We start from the raw sequence: 18,823 nt of genomic DNA on the forward strand, positions 1-18,823 counted from the left end.
CATTCTAACATATGAAGATGCTTTGATGTAAACCATTCCATTGTAGCTCTGGCTGGATGTTTCGGGTTGTTGTCCTGCTGGAAGGGGAACCCCCGCCTCGGTCTCAAGTCTTTTGCAGACTTTAACAGGTTTTCTTCTAAGATTGTCCTGTATTTGGCTCCATCCATCTTCCCATCAACTCTGACCAGCTTCGCTGTCCCTGCTGAAGAAAAGCAATCCTGCAACATGATGCTACCACCACCATGTTTCACGATGGGGATGATGTGTTCAGGGTAATGTGCATTGTTAGTTTTCCACCACATATAGCGTTTTGCTTTTAGGCCAAAAAGTTAAATTTTGTTCTCATCTGAACAGAGCCCCTTTTTCCACATGTTTGCTGTGTCCTCCACATGGCTTCTCGCAAACTGCAAACGGGACCTCTTATGGCTTTCTCTCAAAAATGGCTTTCTTCCTGTCACTCTTCCATAAAGGCCAGATTTGTGGAGTGCACAACTAATAGTTGCCCTAAGGAGAGATTCTCCCACCTGAGCTGTGGATCTCTGCAGCTCCTCTAGAGTTCCCATGGGCCTCTTGGCTGCTTCTCTGATTAATGCTCTCCTTGCCTGGCCTGACAGTTTAGGTGGACGGCCATGTCTTGGTAGGTTTGCAGTTGTGTCATACTCTTTCCATTTTCAGATGATGGATTGAACAGTGCTCTGTGAGATGTTCAGATCTTGGGAGATTTTATTATAACCTAACCCTGCTTTAACTTCTTCACAACTTTATCCCTGACCTGTCTGGTGTATTCCTTGACCTTCATGATGCGGTTTGTTCACTAATGTTCTCTAACAAATGTCTGAGGGCTTCACAGAATAGCTGTATTTATACTGAGATTAATGATACACAAGTGGACTCTGTTTACGAATTAGGTGACTTCTGAAGGCAATTGGTTCTACTAGATTTTAGTTAGGGGCATCAGAGTACAGGGGGCTGAATAAAAATGCACACCACCCTTTTAACAGATTTATTTGGAAAAAATTTGGAAACCATTTATCATTTTCCTTCCACTTCACAATTATATGCCACTTTGTGTTGGTCTATCACATAAAATCCCAATAAAATAAATTTACATTTTTGGTTGTAACAAGGGGTGTGAATACATTTTCAAGGCACTGTATGTAGTCAGATGAAGGAAAACTTAAAACAAGCTAGATAGGTCTGGCAAGGTGTCTCCCATACAGCAAGGCTTCCCTAAATGGACACCCAACAGTAGCTCCAACCACAGAAATACAGAAAGGAGGGCCAGACCAACATTGGATAAGAGTCCAAGAGAGACTTAGTTGATAGTAAATAAAAGTCCTATAAAAACATCCAGTGCAATCCAGGGGCAACACCGCTCCCTCTTCTTCAGGGCTTAACACTGGATAAACTTCGGATGACAACAACTCCACAGAACTATATTAGAACTTGTATAGAATTCTCCATGTGGAGTAACAACTTGAGCAGTAATGGAGCTCAGTTGTTTCTCAGCAACCGGTTTTGGTCTGATGGTCCTTTCTGTATATTTCTGGTTACACATCACTGTCATACCAGCCCATTTACAAAGCAATATTTCTAAACCCATTCCTGCCTCCTGAGAACCAAGGGCCACACAACAAGTGCCAAAGGGGTTGTCATGATGCCCTCAGGCCACAGGTTGGACACCAGTGCTTTAGTCAATCTACCATTAAATACAATTAAATTTGTCCAGACTGCCACAAATAGTTACACATGTTTTCTAAGCATCTAATAAACAAACAAACTTAACTTAACTTTTTTTTAATATTCCTTTTATGAAATACTCTACCATGTAGAGGGGGTGTCCAAGCTTTCTAAACAAGGAGGCAGATTACTGACCTTCAGACCTTAGGCGGCCAGACTGTGGCCAGTGGAATGAGAAAATTCCTCAGGATTAGTCCTAGGAAAAAATTCCTCAGGATTAGTTATCAGTGGAAGTAAACAAATTAACAACTGGGATCAGTAGAAGGAGAAATAGTGCCCCATTGTTCGTGTCAGTTAGAGAAATAGTGCCCCATGATTGGTTTCAATAGAAGGAATAGTGTCTCATCATTGGTGTCAATGGAAGGAATAGTTCCCCATCATTGGTGTCAATGGCAGGAATAGTGTCCCATCATTGGTATCAGTGGGAGGAATAGTGCCCCTTCATTGGTGTCAATGGAAGGAATAGTGCCCCACCATTGGTATCAGTGGGAGGAATAGTGCCCATCATTGGTATCAGTGGGATGAATAGTGCCCCATCATTGGCGTCAGTGGGAGGAATAGTGCCCCATCATTGGTTTCAATAGAAGGAATAGTGTCTCATCATTGGTGTCAATGGAAGGAATAGTGCCCCATCATTGGTGCCAATGGAAGGAAAAGTGCCCCATCATTGGTATCAGTGGGAGGAATAGTGCCCCATCATTGGTATCAATGGGAGGAATAGTGCCCCATCATTGGTGTCAGTGGGAGGAATAGTGCCCCATCATTGGTGTCAGCGGGAGGAATAGTGCCCCATCATTGGTATCAGTGGGAGGAATTGTGTATCATCATTGCTGTCAGTGGGAGGAATGTGCCCCATCATTGGTGTCAGTGGGAGGAATAGTACCCCATCATTGGTGTCAGTGGGAGGAATAGTGCCCCATCATTGGTGTCAGTGGGAGGAATAGTGTCTAATCATTGGTATCAGTGGAAGGAATAGTGCCCCATTATTGGTGTCAATGGAAGGAATAGTGTCCCATCATTGGTGTCAATGGAAGGAATAGTGTCCCATCATTGGTGTCAATGGAAGGAATAGTGTCCCATCATTGGTGTCAATGGAAGGAATAGTTTCCCATCATTGGTGTCAATGGAAGGAATAATGTCCCATCATTTGTGTCAATAGAAGGAATAGTGTCCCATCATTGGTGTCAATAGAAGGAATAGTGATCCGTTTCTAGTATCAGTGTAAGGAATAGTGCCCTGTCATTGGTGTTAGTGGGAGGAATAGTGTTTTGTATAAATGAGAATCTTCCCCAGGGATAATGTCAAGAAAAGAGTTTCATCTGGCCCATGGCCTACAGTTTGGAGACCACTGATATAGAGGGAAGAGAGATCCAAAATTCTATTGCATCTTCTTAAAAAGACTACTTGATTCAACAGATAATCCCTTCTTGTAGATCAATACATTTTTTTGCTAACAAAGTAACTTTCTACAAGCAAGTAGAAATACTTCAGAAGACCCCTTTTCACTTTATGATTGTGGTTGGAACTGAGAACTGTCATTCCAGAGTTAGGAATGGATTACCATCTTCCCAGATTGCTGGAATTGGGACGTATACTTTAAAAGCAAAGCCATGATGTCCTCCACAGACTTCCCGTGAATGATTTTATTGACAGATATTTCTTTCTCACATCAGTTCGATCCCACAGGACTGCAGAATGAGCGACAACATCAGAAATTTCCGTCTTCGTGACGTTGAAGGAAATGAAGGTTATAATCGGGTCATCTTGCAGCTCTTCGGGTTAACGGGAAATGGGAAATCCGCCTTCATCGACTCCTGCAAATATGTCATCGATGGCGGAGAGTTTGTTGCCCACGTTGAGGCTGGAAGATGGCCAGGAGCATCTACCATTAGGAGAATCCCTTATGAGCTCACTGAGTCAATACTGATGGTGGATAATCGGGGGATGTCAACACTGAACAGGTTCCAGACAGGAGAGATTTTTGCTCAGCTGGGTAAAATTTTATGAACCTTTAAAATGACCTCAGTGATGTTATTATCAATAGTCAAAGCAATGTGCAGTAACCATACATCCCGAATGTAGAACCCGAGAGAGGGACAGGCTGGTGTGAAGATGATATATGGGGGCGTACAGCATGCCATGGGGGAAGGGAGCATGACAACAGTGGGGGAGACTCACTAAAACTGGAGCACACAGGATCTGGTGCAGTTGTGTATGGGAGCCAATCAGCTTCTAACTTCAGCCTATTTAGTTAAGCTTTGGCAATAAACCCTGCAAGCTGATTGGTTTCTTTGAAGAGCTGCACCAGATTTTGCACCCTCCAGTTTTAGTAAATCACCTCCACTGTGTTGTATATTGGCGATGGCATAATGAGGGACAGTTATGTGCAGAGACTGTATACACTGCACACATATTGTATGCCACAGCCCTAGTACCCCCAATATATTCTGTAATTACTGTGCCACAAATGACAGTCTCACAGACACACATACATATAAGGACAAAGGACCAAAAACATGGAAACTCTTCCATTGCATATGCTTTTCATCACACAAAATATGGGCAGGGAGCTAACACTTTATCTGAGCCTACCTTTATGAATGATTTCATTAGAACAGTTTGCAACTACATAGTAACCAGAAACTGATGAGACAATGAACTAATTGACCAGCAGATTGTAATGTACAGCACAGCTTCTAGAGTGCCAGAGGCAAAGCTGTGTAATGTACAACATAGAATATAGAGTGTAGTGACCAGAAGTATGTAATTTACAACATAACATATAGTGCAGTGGTTAGCAGTATGTAATGTACCACATATCACAGAGAGGGCAGTGGTAAGGGGTGTGTAATGTACAGCACAGCATACAGCATGCAAAGAATGTACATAGAGTGCAGAGGGTAACATGGAGATTAGCTATTGTTCTTAGGAGGTAAAAAAATGCCATCACATTGGAGGTCAGTGGGAGAATAAATGCCTTAGTGTCAATGGTCAGAAGAAGGGAAATGTTACAGCATTATTGGCAGGAAAAGTTCCTCCTAATAGATGACAGTCCATAGAAGGAAGAATACCCCAACATTGGTGTCAGTGGTAAGAAAAACATTATGCACCATTAATCAGAGATGAGAATATTTTCCATCATTGGTTTCAGAGGAAGGAAGACTTTTCCCCATAATGGGTGTCACTAGAAGGGTGGGACAATGCAGACAACATTAGGCAGGAGGTCTCTCCACCTCACAGCGCCAGGACCTGACTCCAGAATATGGAATAGAAATATCACCAGCACACCGGGTTTCTCCAATGTGGGTCCGAAGCTTTTATTGTGTAATTACATAGATACAAGAAAAGCAAACTTTTGGAGTCTCGCAGGACCCCTTCATCAAGAATGGGATGTGTCACATGTCTGATGAAGGGGTCCTGCGAGACTCCAAAAGTTTGCTTTTCTTGTAACTATGTAATTACATGTTAATAGCTTCCGACCCACATTGGAGAAACCCGGTGTGCTGGTGATGTTTCTGTTCCTTGATGTGTCACGGTTCCAGCCGCTGGTCCCTGCAGCCCCCACTATACATCCAGTCGTTGTACAATGCAGGAACGTGTGCGATGGGATTGTGTAACTATGACTCCGGAATATGACACATAACTGCAGGACATTTGCAGGATATCCAATAACTCAGAGCAACTATCCATCTCCCAGACATCATTCTCCTTGCCTGAAAGGTGACATCTGACAGAGGAGACTGACAACGTAAACTCATTACAGTTTCTTTAAACTTTCAATACATTTTCTATATTTTTCAGGAAATTTGCGGCCGCTAAACCAGGAGGTGAAATGGGTTGAGGACTTTAATAAAAATGTGGACAGAGTAATGGCTGAATTCAATAACGAGGACAGTTTCCATGATCTAATTGTCCCGGTTCTTATACACAGGTAAGAACTAAAAATGTACTATGGGGTGTTTGTGACAGAGATAAAGTGTTACTGAACCCACAACAGTACAATCAGTCTGTAGATGCAGCAAAGCATGCTGGTTATACTCATTGTGGAACCTAAGGGGTTAATCCTCCGCACTGTGTAAAAAGGCTATTTAATCCTGTCTTCTCTATGCCATCCCTTGTTCAAGTGATTGCCTCTTATCTCCTGATAATATAGACTGACCTGTAGGCATTTTGCACATGCTCATTTTGGTGTGTATTGCTGGAAAGGTTTTTTTTTTTTTGCCCTTGGGAGAGTGCATGTGATCAGCACAGGGCCAATCAGCACTGTCCAGACAGAGGTCAGTGGTGCTGCATCCTCCTAGAGCAGAAAGAAAACTCCGCCTACATGCTTTAACCAGTGCTCTGCTGGACACTGATAGAAGCCACAAGACTGCTATATACTGCTGATGGGAAAAGGTATTTAGCCGTTTAAACTTACTAAAATAATTACATTTCCATGTTGTGTGTACTGTTGGAGACTAGATATAGTGAATCCGGGGTCTGGGGAGAGCGATATAGTGAATGCGGGTTCCAGGGAGAGCGGATATAGTGAATGCAGGGTCCGGGGAGAGCGGATATAGTGAATGCAGGGTCTGGGGAGAGCAGATATAGTGAATACAGGGTCCGGGGAGAGCGGATATAGTGAATGCAGGGTCCGGGGAGAGCGGATACAGTGAATGCGGGGTCCGGGGAGACCGGATATAGTGAATGCGGGGTCCGAGTAGAGCGGATATAGTGAATGCGGGGTCCGAGCAGAGCGGATATAGTGAATGCAGGGTCCGGGGAGAGCGGATATAGTGAATGCGGGGTCCGGGGAGAGCGGATATAGTGTATGTAGGGACCGGGGAGAGCGGATATAGTGAATGCGGGGTCCGGGGAGAGCAGATATAGTGAATGCGGGGTCCGGGGAGAGCGGATATAGTGAACGCAGGGACCAGGGAGAGCGGATATAGGGAATGCAGGGTCCGGGGAGAGCGGATATAGTGAATGCAGGGTCCGGGGAGAGCGGATATAGTGAATGCAGGGTCCGGGGAGAGCGGATATAGTGAATGCGGGGTCCGGGGAGAGAGGATATAGTGAATGCCGGGTCCAGGGAGAGCGGATATAGTGAATGCAGGGTCCAGGGAGAGCGGATATAGTGAATGCGGGTCCGGGGAGAGTGGATATAGTGAATGCGGGGTCCGGGGAGACCAGATATAGTGAATACTGGGTCCGGGGAAAGCGGATATAGTGAATCCGGGTTCCGGGGAGAGCGGATATAGTGAATGCAGGGTCCGGGGAAAGCGGATATAGTGAATCCGGGTTCCGGGGAGAGCGGATATAGTGAATGCGGGGTCCGGGGAGAGCGGATATAGTGAATGCGGGGTCCGGGGAGACCAGATATAGTGAATACTGGGTCCGGGGAAAGCGGATATAGTGAATCCGGGTTCCGGGGAGAGCGGATATAGTGAATGCAGGGTCCGGGGAAAGCGGATATAGTGAATCCGGGTTCCGGGGAGAGCGGATATAGTGAATCCGGGTTCCGGGGAGAGCGGATATAGTGAATGCAGGGTCTGAGGCAGGGGCGGACTGACAACTCATGGGGCCCCCGGGCAATAGGGGATCATGGGGCCCCTGTGTCCTTGCCCAAACCCAAAAAAGCCTATGAAAAAGGTATCAGGGGCATCTCATGGGGCCCCCTACTGACCCTGGGCCCTCGGGCAGTGCCCGAGTTTCCAAATGGTCAGTCCGCTCCTGGTCTGAGGAGAGAGTATATAATGAATGCAGGGTCCACGGAGACCGGATATAGGGAATGCAGAGTCAGGGGAGATCGGATATAGTGAATGCGGGGTCCGGGGAGAGCGGATATAGTGAATGCGGGGTCCGGAGAGCGGATATAGTGAATGCGGGGTCCGGGGAGAGCGGATATAGTGAATGCGGGGTCCGGGGAGAGCAAATATAGTGAATGCGGGGTCCGGGGAGAGCGGATATAGTGAATGCGGGGTCCGGGGAGAGCGGATATAGTGAATGCGGGGTCCGGGGAGAGCGGATATAGTGGATGCGGGGTCCGGGGAGAGCGGATATAGTGGATGCGGGGTCCGGGGAGAGCGGATATAGTGGATGCGGGGTCCGGGGAGAGCGGATATAGTGGATGCGGGGTCCGGGGAGAGCGGATATAGTGAATGCGGGGTCCGGGGAGAGCGGATATAGTGAATGCGGGGTCCGGGGAGACCGGATATAGTGAATGCGGGGTCCGGGGAGAGCGGATATAGTGAATGCGGGGTCCGAGGAGAGCGGATATAGTGAATGCGGGGTCCGGGGGGAGAGCGGATATAGTGAATGCGGGGTCCGGGGAGAGCGGATATAGTGAATGCGGGGGCCGGGGAGAGCGGATATAGTGAATGCGGGGGCCGGGGAGAGCGGATATAGTGAATGCGGGGGCCGGGGAGAGCGGATATAGTGAATGCGGGGGCCGGGGAGAGCGGATATAGTGAATGCGGGGGCCGAGGAGAGCGGATATAGTGAATGCGGGGTCCGGGGAGAGCGGATATAGTGAATGCGGGGTCCGGGGAGAGCGGATATAGTGAATGCGGGGTCCGGGGAGAGCGGATATAGTGAATGCGGGGTCCGGGGAGAGCGGATATAGTGAATGCGGGGTCCGGGGAGAGCGGATATAGTGAATGCGGGGTCCGGGCAGAGCGGATATAGTGAATGCGGGGTCCGGGGAGAGCGGATATAGTGAATGCGGGGTCCGGGGAGAGCGGATATAGTGAATGCGGGGTCCGGGGAGAGCGGATATAGTGAATGCGGGGTCCGGGGAGAGCGGATATAGTGAATGCAGGGTCCGGGGAGAGCGGATATAGTGAATGCAGAGTTTGGGGTTTAGTACCAGTTTAATTCAGACGTCTAACATGGATTGAGGTCATATTAGAGGCATTTCCTGCAATGAGGTCTCTCAGTCTTTGATGAAAAAAACATTAGCAATGAATATAGTTCACATGTAATGGATTTATAACAAATATTTTTTCTCTCAGTGTAAATATCAATATCCAGAATGAAGTTGGGTTGTTCAGAGAACTACTGAACACTGCCCGAGAACTAACTGGTTAGTATTTGGGGTATTTTTGTCATGTGGTTGTTTTTTCCTCTCCCCTGTTCATGTCATGGTAGTCTCTCCTCTCTCTATCTCCCAGACATTCCATGTGTGTTTTTGAAGGTATATGGGCTATATGAAAACTGTGTGATCGTAATGGGAATTTCTATTTTTTTCAGCAAAATTTTCCCAGTGTCTTTGTCAATCTCTACTCACGTCACCATAGCTCAGTTCAAAAATTGTATACGTTCGTAAAGTATTTTAGTCTTTTCTGTTCTTTTCTTTTCTATTATTGTATAATCTATTCTTTTTTTTCCATAAAATTTATTAGGAAAGTACATAGCATAAACAATATACACTTAGTACAAAGCGATAAAGTGTGATAAAAAAAAAAGGAAAACGCATTGTAAAACAATGAACAAAAGCCATACATAGAGAGATTGTTAGGTAAACAAACATAGACAAAGATCGCATGTCATACATAATATTAATGATGTTAGTAATGTTAGTAGGCAATTAGAAGAGGCGACAGTCACGTCAAGGGTGAAGGCACTGAAAACCCAAAACCATAATAAGGCAACGGAGAACCACAATACAGGTAAGTTCAGGCACTTAGTTCCCCATGTGCCTAACATCGTATAAAGGCAAGGTGAGGGGGCAGAGGAAGTGCGTAAAGACTAAATATATCCTGAAGAGGAAAACAGGCACTGAGAGCATTAAGCAAACCCAAAAATAAAAGGGGGAGCTGTGAAGGGGGTTACAAGTAATGGTTACCCGTGTGCGGGAGGAGGTCTGCATGAATCAGTAGGCACATATATTGCAATTTACATATGGGTATGAGTGTGGGTCGCCTATGGGCAGGGAAAAAAGTGGAAGGGCAGGAGGAGGAGAATAAAGTAGGACATGCAGAATTGAAAGGAAAAAAGGAAAGATAAAGGATAAAATAAAAAGAAGTCAGAAAGGAAGGAGAAGGGATTAGGGGTGCTAGAGAGAAGAAGAAAAAAAAAACAAAAGGGGGGGGGGGGCAAGGGAAGGGAGGGGGAGAGGAGATCAAAGTGGGAAGGGAGGGCGTTAGGGAGGGGGCAGTATAGGCAGGCATATTACCGGTGTGAAGGCTTCAAGGACACAACAACTAAAAGCAACCCGAAGAGGGTAGAAACGTGTGTCAGACAATCGTGAGACCCATAAGGGAACGGAATTCAGGGGTTGTTTGAAAGTGAGTCCAGCAAGACCAGATATGGGAGTATTTGGTTGGGTTATCTTGTGATGAAGCTATCAGCTCTTCCATCTCCACAACTTTTCCCAAACGTGTGAGCCAGTCTTGTATTAAACGAGGGTGCGTGGATCTCCATAGACCAGGTAGACAGAGTCTAGCTGCGTTGAGCATATGCATAGCAAGTGATTTAAAATAAAGGCGTCTGGGAAGCAGGGGCGGACTGACCATTTGGAAACTCGGGCATGGCCCAAGGGCCCGGGGTCAGTAGGGGGCCCCATGAGATGCCCCTGGTACCTTTTTCATAGGCTTTTTTGAGTTTGGGCAAGGACACAGGGGCCCCATGATCCCCTATTGCCCGGGGGCCGAGGTTATCCGGTGAACCTCCTGCCAGAAGGGCTGGATAATTGGGCATAACCACCAGATATGGAAAAGAGACCCATCAGGTGCCCCACACCTCCAACATTTGTTGGGCAGAGAGGGATTGTAGTGATGGATTCTAGAGGGGATACGGTACCAACGGGATGCCAGTTTGTAGCTGTTTTCTTGCGTTGATACATTCAACGAGCATTTGTGGGAGTATGTAAATATTTGGTCCCAGTCTGAAGAGGAGAAATCTGTTTCCAGGGCCCTGCTCCATGCTCGGCATGCGGGGAGGGAGTCATGGTTCCCACCGCCAACTAGGAGGAGGTAAACGAATGAAATCAGGTGCCTCTGGGGTTCAGCTTTAGAGCAAATAGATTCAAAGAGGGTAAGAGGACGGGTCCATTTGTGACGGTGTTCATGCGTTTGCAGAAAATGCCTAATTTGGAGGTAAGTCCAAAAGGAGAAAGTACGATCTCTCATGCTGCCCTCCAACTAAGAGTAGAGCTTCAATTGGACTTTTTGGAAAAAGTGTTCTGCTTTCATCTGGCTATGTGGCCAATGTCTGGATAGAAAGGCCTTATGCATGCCTGGAGGGAAGGCGAGATTTAGGCGGAGAGAGGTTAAGGGGTTAGGAGCGTCCGAAATGGAGGCCGACTCGCAGGTCAGATGGAAGATTTTCAGAGTAGATCCCAACAATGAATGTGTGAGGAGGGCCTGAGGTGTATGCTTCACCAGAAGTCAGGGGGTCGATGCTATGGGGAAGGGGGAAAACAAGTTCTCTAATTGCACCCAAGCTTTGGTGGTCGAATATAGCATGCCAATCTATAATTCTGGAAAGATGGCAAGCCCAGTGATAACGTTGTAGGTGAGGGAGCCCGAACCCTCCTTTAGATTTAGGGAGAACCAGTTGGGAATATGAAATGTGCGGATGCTTGTGATTCCAGAGAAACAATGAGCACATTCTTCTGCACGAGGTAAAAAAAGGCAGGTGGTAGTTGAATAGGTATGGTTTGAAAAAGATAGAGGAGGCGAGGGAATACGTTCGTTTTGAGTAGAGCAGCCCTCCCGAACCATGAGAGTCAAGGACTGTGCCACTTAGTAAGGTCTTCCTGAATGGATCTGAGAGATGGGACAAAGTTTTTGGCATATAGGTCATTTTAGGTTACGAGTGAGCTGGATGCCCAGATAAGTTAGGGCTTCCTTTTCCCAATGAAACGGGAATCGTGACTGGCAAAAAGATACCATGTCAGAAGAAAGAGTGATGTTAAAGGCATAGGACTTAGAATAATTAATTTTGAGGTTCGAAAGAATTTGAAAGAATGAAAAATCTTTCAGTAGATTGGGCAAGGTGGTTCGAGGACTCGCAAAAACAATAGGATGTCATCCGCATAAGCAGCAATTTTGTATTCTTGAGCTGCTGCTTTAATGCCTTAATATCGGGATTCGAACAGATTTTGCGTTGCAGTGGTTTCAATGATAGTACAAAAAGGAGCGGGGAGAGGGGACATCCTTGATGAGTCCCATTCCCGAGGGGGAAGGGGTTCGACAAATGGCCATTCACGCGAACCTGTGCCGTTGGGCCAGAATAGAAGGCCATAATGAAATTAAGCATATGTTCTCTCAAACCGATCACCTGCAGGGACGCCTTCAGATAGTCCCATGCCACTCTGTTGAAGGCCTTTTCAGCATCCAAAGAAAGGAAGAACCCGGGGGTATTATATTTGTGAAGCCAGTGGAGGAGATTAAGGGCCTTAGTGGCAATATCTCTTGCTCCATGCCAGGAATGAAACCCACTTGATCTAAATTGATCAAGGAGGGGAGTAAGGGAAGGAGACGATTGGCAAGAATTTTCGCAAATATTTTGACATCTACTGGAGGGAGATGGGCCTATAATTGGATACCAAAGTTGCATCCTTACCACCTTTGGGTATGGCTGTGATGTGCACTTCTAAGAGGCGATGTCGTGGCGGGGGGGATGAGGAGAAGGTGTTAAAGTCAGAGAGAAAAGGGTCGCTCAGGATGTCTAAAAATGATTTGTAGTAAGCTACCGACAAACCGTCGGGGCCCAGGCTCTTACCAGGTTTCATTTGTTTGACAGCTCGGATGTAATATTTTGTTCCAAAGTCTGTGCCGTATCCTCAGGAAGGACAGCGGGGCTATAAAGATGAAGGAAGTCAGAGATCAGAGTGGCTCTGGGTTTATCGGTTTCAGATGGGGGACGTTCAGGAGGGAGGTTGTATAGGGTGTTGTAAAACTGCTCGAAATGAGAAGAGATGTCAGTATTTGATGTGGCGACAGCACCATCCAAACCCCTGATTTTGTGGACTGTCATGCTCGACTTTTTTGCTTGAAGGGCTCTGGCTATGAATCTTCCGCTTTTATTCGCAAATTGATAAAATAGCTGCTGCAACAAAATATATCTCGTTTGGCTGCCTTACCCAGTTTGGTTAGGAGCTGTGAGCAAGCGTTCGTGAGTTCAGTCAATGTCAACACGGCTTGAGTAAGCTTGTGGGCCTTTTCTAAGAATTGGATTCTATCTGTAAGATGTTGTAGACGCTCTTGTCTGTCCCGTTTATGTTTCACGGCTATAGCTATGAGGACACTGCGGATGAGGTGTCTGGAGTTTGGTTTGTTGAGAAGTAGTCAGTCAATTTGGAACAGATCTCTGCTTCGGTTGCTAGGTCGGATAGAAGGGAAGGAATAGACCAGCTAGTCCACTTGTGAATGGGAGAGAAGGAAGAAAAAAAAGAAAAAAGGGGTAGAGGGAGAGTGTCACGTACCTGATGGGAGACTGAAATGACGAGGTCGGCCTCACTTGTGTCACTAATCCTGACTCCGCTAGATTAGTAACAGAGAGAGTCTAGGACCCAGGGGAACAAGAGTGCCAGTAGTTGTTGTTTGCAGCTCTTGCAGATGATGACCTTGGAAGGCTGATGATCCTCTGATTTTGGCACAGGAGTAGTAGGCAGGGCAGGTTTTGCAGATTGCCAGGCGTGTACCAGAGCAAGGCAGGTAGTGAGGACAAGAGACAGGAGCAACGTCATGGAATAGCCAGGGTCATCAACAGTCGGGCAGCACGGTACAGAATCAGAAGGAAAAGCCAAGGTCAGGAGCAGAGCCTAAGTCAGGAACCAGTATCAGGAGAGCAATCAGAGTCAGGTCAGTATCAGGAGAGCAATCAGAGTCAGGTGAGCAGAGACACTCCTTAAATAGGCCGTCTGGTGCCAATCTTTGCCGTGCGTGTGCACATGCGTGATCGCGCATTTCCGGTCACGAGTCGTCTTGCTGGAAATCCCTTACAGAGAGAAAGCGAGGAGAGAAGGAGAGAAAATGGAGGTAGCCGACTGAAATCAGTAAGTGCTCACTGAGCCCATTGTGTGGGGAACGAGGTGGGCGAAGATCCAAAATGGGGGAGCCCACCGTCCGGTGGACCCTGAGAAGATTAAAATGTGGGGACTGTAGAGGAAGGGCGAGGGCAGGGCAATCATTACAAAGAACTTCTATGTTCAGTCGGATGAGGTGGTATAGCAGCCCTCCCCTGATAGAACGAGTGACTTGGAATGCCTTGAGAAATTAGAATTAAGTGTATGAGGAGTAACAGCGGTGAGAGGGATAGATATCTGGATACCATACACAGCGGTTTAGTGCGGGTAGATATCACATATTTGGGAGTGAGTGGAATGTAGGCTGAAACGTGACCTAGGAAATTTGAAATAGAAGTATGGTAATAAGAGCGTTCAATAGCAGACCAGGTATCAAAATCTCTCTGAGGTAGGGCTACGGGTGAGGCCAAGGTAGGTACTCCCTGCTCTCCCCAGGAGGAGGGCAAGCAGTACCACTACCTACCTAAGGAATTGAAAGTTGGATACATAACAATAATGAAAACATAGGATGACCAGCATGTGCAAAATGACCAACTAGGCAGCCAGCATACAATGTATAAAACATTACATGGAAGAAGGAAAACAAAGGAGAGAAAACCGGGAAATTTACCGAGAGGGTCTGCTCTCAAGGCATCAAGGGAGTCGAGCAGTACCTCATGTAGGTCTGGGGAATGCGCATAAGCACGCACCTGCAGGGGGAGAGGGAAGGGAGGGAGCAGCCAATGTCATGGGGCCTACGATGGAACAATGGAGACGTAACCCCGAGAGTGAGAATGGGAGGGATGGAGATGCAAAAGCAGAAGAGGGGTTACCAATCTCTGCAGGGGACTACCATCCAGGGAGCCTATTGAGGTGATGCTCGCTCACAGGTATAAAACAACAATGCAATAATAAAAATGAACAATCAATGAATCCCACTGGCCCCCCACTGCCCAACCCGGTCTCCACCTGCTACCCCATTCATGAACTAATAAACGGTAAAGGATATCTGATGTCAGGATCTTCTCGGGGTGTTCTCTGCAAGTGGTCTTTGGTGAACAGTTCAAGGCGAGTTGAGTGTGGTGTAGAAGGGGGAGCATGGGACCCCTCAAATAGATGACCGAAAAACCTCAGAAGCTTCATGGCTGAGTCCTGGATTGAGTGGATGGGGAATGCAATAGGACAGGGATCTTCCAGAAGTCGTCCGCTGAGTCGAGGTGTGCGTATACTTGACAAAGGCAATGTGGGAGGGGCTTAATGGAAATGGAGACTCGGATGTAAATCAGGTGGCTGCAATCTGAGGTACTAATGGCGGTGCCATAAAAAGGCCTTTAGAGAAGGGAGGCAAAGCGAGGTGGACTGTGACAGATGGACAGCCAAGTGGATGGCGAGGGTTGCGAGGGTTGCAGAATGAGATCCAGGAAGCCTCCAAAGGTGTGTGGATGATTGTATTCCAGTCTGTCCGGACGTCCAGGCTGGAGCAGTTGAGGGAAGGATTTCAGGATGGGAATTCCGAGGCCCACAATGATAGGATCAAAGAAACGGAGGGTTTTCTAGATAAACTTTGGAGGTGAGGTGTGAGGGTCTGGAGCCGGTAGTAAGCTGGTAATACACTGTGGATGAGAGGGCTAGAAGAAAATGGAAGTGCAGGGCTCTTAAGCATCATGGCGGGGCCTTCGGTGCGCAGGCAAGTCCGTTGGGCTGGATATGGTAGTAGAGCCCCTTTAGGGAGGTCTTGGAGGGGTCGTGGGAACCGAGCGGCGTCAGCGAGAAAGGGGGCCTTGCCACTCCATTGCACTGGATTCCGGTCTAGTTTCTGGGGGAGATGGGATCCACATGGTTCTGTACCAGTCAGGAAGGTTGATTAATGGTATATCCAGAGAGGCGCAGAAATTGGACAAATCCTCAGGGACCCGCAGATTGGCAGTGCGCCCGTGCGGAAAGGTAGAAGGGGAATCGCCACCTGTAGGGTATGTTGTGGGAGCGGAGTGAGTCCAATAGGTGGCAAAGTTCCTGCCTTTGTTGCAGGGTCAGGTTGGAGAGATCTTGGAACAGATGTATTTCTGACCCCCGATACAAGAGGCGTCTTCTTTCTCTGGCGCATTTGAGGATATCCTCTTTAAGTGGGAGACTAACTAGACAACATACTATGTCTCTGGGGGGGTCGGTATCTCTGCCCCTGGGGAGCAGCGATCTGTGTGCACGTTCCAGGTCAATAGGCATTGCAGGCGGACGGCCCAGAAGGTCATTAAAGATCGCCACAACCGGTCTAGGAAACTCGTTTGGTTCCACAGATTCTGGCAAACCGCGGAGTCTGATGGTATGTCTGCATCCACGATTATCTTAATCCTCAATGTGTCTATAGAATTTCCGGATGTTTGAAGCGTGGGAGGCGGTCATCTGCTGTATCTCCACTATTGCATATGTATTTTGTTTGGTAGAGAGTCCCACCCAGGGGCGGACTGACAACTCATGGGGCCCCCGGGCAATAGGGGATCATGGGGCCCCTGTGTCCTTGCCCAAACTCAAAAAAGCCTATGAAAAAGGTACCAGGGGCATCTCATGGGGCCCCATACTGACCCCGGGCCCCATGAGATGCTGGTCAGTCCGCCCCTGGTTCCACCCCCACTAATCTGGTGCCCAGGGAGTGATGGTCATCACGTAGGTCAGTAGTGAGCGTGACTTTAATATCCGCTGCCACCGCATGGAGATCTCTGAGTGATAAAGCATGGGATTCAGAGGAGAGATCATGTTGGGGACAGAGTCTGGCACTGTGTCAGAGACTGTGCTCTGTGAGCTAGCTGCAGCTTCAGAGGAAGGGTGGGAGGGAGAAGGAGAGGGAGAGGGGGATACCTGCAGCCTGTCCCTCTGCTGGGAGCGGAATAGCTCCTTGATATGCCTTGCTGGGTGCTGACTAGGGGCCCGCGGGGAATGGGACCGGGAACCGGATGTGTTCCGGTCCGTTTTCCCCATATTTGTGTGCCCTGCGCTCACCCAATCCTCCGTGGAAAGAAGCAGGATGTCTCAGGCCGGCGGGAGCTCCTTGCTTAAGTGGCCATCTCGGATCGCGGCAGACCACGCCCCTGAATAATCTATTCTAATGTATTCTTTTTTAATTCATTCTATACAAAATTTGAATTTCGGAAGACAATTATATACTTTCTTTTTTATTCTATTCTATTATTTTTCTATTCTATTATAATTGATTCTATTCTGTTACTTTATGTTCTATTGAATTTTGTTCTGTTTTCTCTTTTATTTTCTATTCTTTAATTTTCTGTTCTATGTTTTTCTATTCTACCGTATTTTTCACTCCATAAGACGCCCCTGACCATAGGACGCACCTAGGTTTTAGAGGCAGAAAACAGGAAAAAAAATATTCTGAACTAATGGACTGCAGACATAGTAGAGGAGATGACCAGAGACTGCAGACACAGTACAAGAGATGACCAGAGACTGCAGACACAGTACAGGAGATGACCAGAGACTGCAGACACAGTACAGGAGATGACCAGAGACTGCAGACATAGTACAGGAGATGACCAGAGACTGCAGACATAGTACAGGAGAGGACCAGAGACTGCGGACATAGTACAGGAGAGGACCAGAGACTGCGGACATAGTACAGGAGATGACCAGAGACTGCGGACACAGTACAGGGGATGACCAGAGACTGCGGACATAGTACAGGAGATGACCAGAGACTGCAGACAGTACAGGAGAGGACCAGAGACTGCGGACATAGTACAGGGGATGACCAGAGACTGCGGACACAGTACAGGAGATGACCAGAGACTGCGAACACAGTACAGGAGATGACCAGAGACTGTGGACATAGTACAGGAGATGACCAGAGACTGCGGACACAGTACAGGAGATGACCAGAGACTGCGGACATAGTACAGGAGAGGACCAGAGACTGCGGACACAGTACAGGAGATGACCAGAGACTGCGGACACAGTACAGGAGATGACCAGAGACTGCGGACATAGTACAGGAGATGACCAGAGACTGCGGACACAGTACAGGGGATGACCAGAGACTGCGGACACAGTACAGGGGATGACCAGAGACTGCAGACATAGTACAGGAGATGACCAGAGACTGCAGACATAGTACAGGAGATGACCAGAGACTGAGGACATAGTACAGGAGATGACCAGAGACTGAGGACATAGTACAGGAGATGACCAGAGACTGGTGACATAGTACAGGAGATGACCAGAGACTGCAGACACAGTACAGGAGATGACCAGAGACTGCAGACATAGTACAGGAGATGACCAGAGACTGCAGACACAGTACAGGAGATGACCAGAGACTGCAGACATAGTACAGGAGATGACCAGAGACTGTGGACAGTACAGGAGATGACCAGAGACTGCGGACAGTACAGGAGATGACCAGAGACTGTGGACAGTACAGGAGATGACTGCTGACCTTTGGGGAGGGGGGGGGACCTGAATTTGACAGGTACCCGCTCTTACTTCCGTGGAGTTGTTCTTTGATCTTACCTGTTCCTCTATCCATCCGCGCTGTCTTCCCGGCTTCTGTAGTGTCGGTGCTCGGCGGACAGCCGGGTGCCAAGTGCGCATGAGCGAGAAGCACTTGCGCTTTGTGATTGGTCCGGCGGCTTCTGGGATCTGTCATGTGTCCCAGGTACCGCCTTACCATTCACAAAGAGCACCGCTTCTTGCGGATGCGCACTGGGCATCCGGCTGTCAAGCCGAACACCGACACTACAGAAGCCGGGAAGACAGCGCGGATGGATAGAGGAACAGGTAAGGTCCCGCTGCAGAGCTGAGCGGCCGGCCCGGTATTCTGACACGGTGGCGATGGAAATACCGGACCGGCCGCTCTATATTCGCTCCATAAGACGCACTGACATTTCCCCCCCCTTTTTTGGGGGGAAAAAAGTGCGTCTTATGGACCGAAAAATACGGTAATTTAATTGATTCTATTCTTTTCTATTCCTTTATTTTCTGTCCTATTTTATTCCACTCTTGTTTTAAATGTGTTTTCAAATGGAATTTTGGCCAAATTTTGTTTCATTATTTCAGATTTGTTTAAATTTGTTAATATTGTAATTC

The 18,823-nt window shown here is 47.6% G+C and overlaps 1 protein-coding gene across 1 annotated transcript in view; it reads left to right on the plus strand.

Annotated features, from left to right (window-relative positions):
* The first annotated feature begins 3,429 nt into the window (after positions 1-3,429).
* LOC149437874 (uncharacterized) overlaps positions 3,430-18,823 on the plus strand; it is a 29,696-nt gene continuing 14,302 nt past the window's right edge. Inside the window, exons 1-3 of the mRNA XM_089660556.1 lie at positions 3,430-3,733; positions 5,542-5,671; positions 8,733-8,803. Of these exons, the coding sequence (XP_089516682.1) occupies positions 3,436-3,733; positions 5,542-5,671; positions 8,733-8,803 (499 nt within the window). The 5' untranslated portion in view covers positions 3,430-3,435. The remainder of the gene's footprint in view (positions 3,734-5,541; positions 5,672-8,732; positions 8,804-18,823) is intronic.

The sequence above is a fragment of the Staurois parvus genome, unplaced genomic scaffold, assembly GCF_062004578.1.
Source record: "Staurois parvus isolate SC_StPar_1 unplaced genomic scaffold, SC_StPar_1.0 ptg001252l, whole genome shotgun sequence".
NCBI classification, from domain to species: Eukaryota; Metazoa; Chordata; class Amphibia; order Anura; family Ranidae; genus Staurois; species Staurois parvus.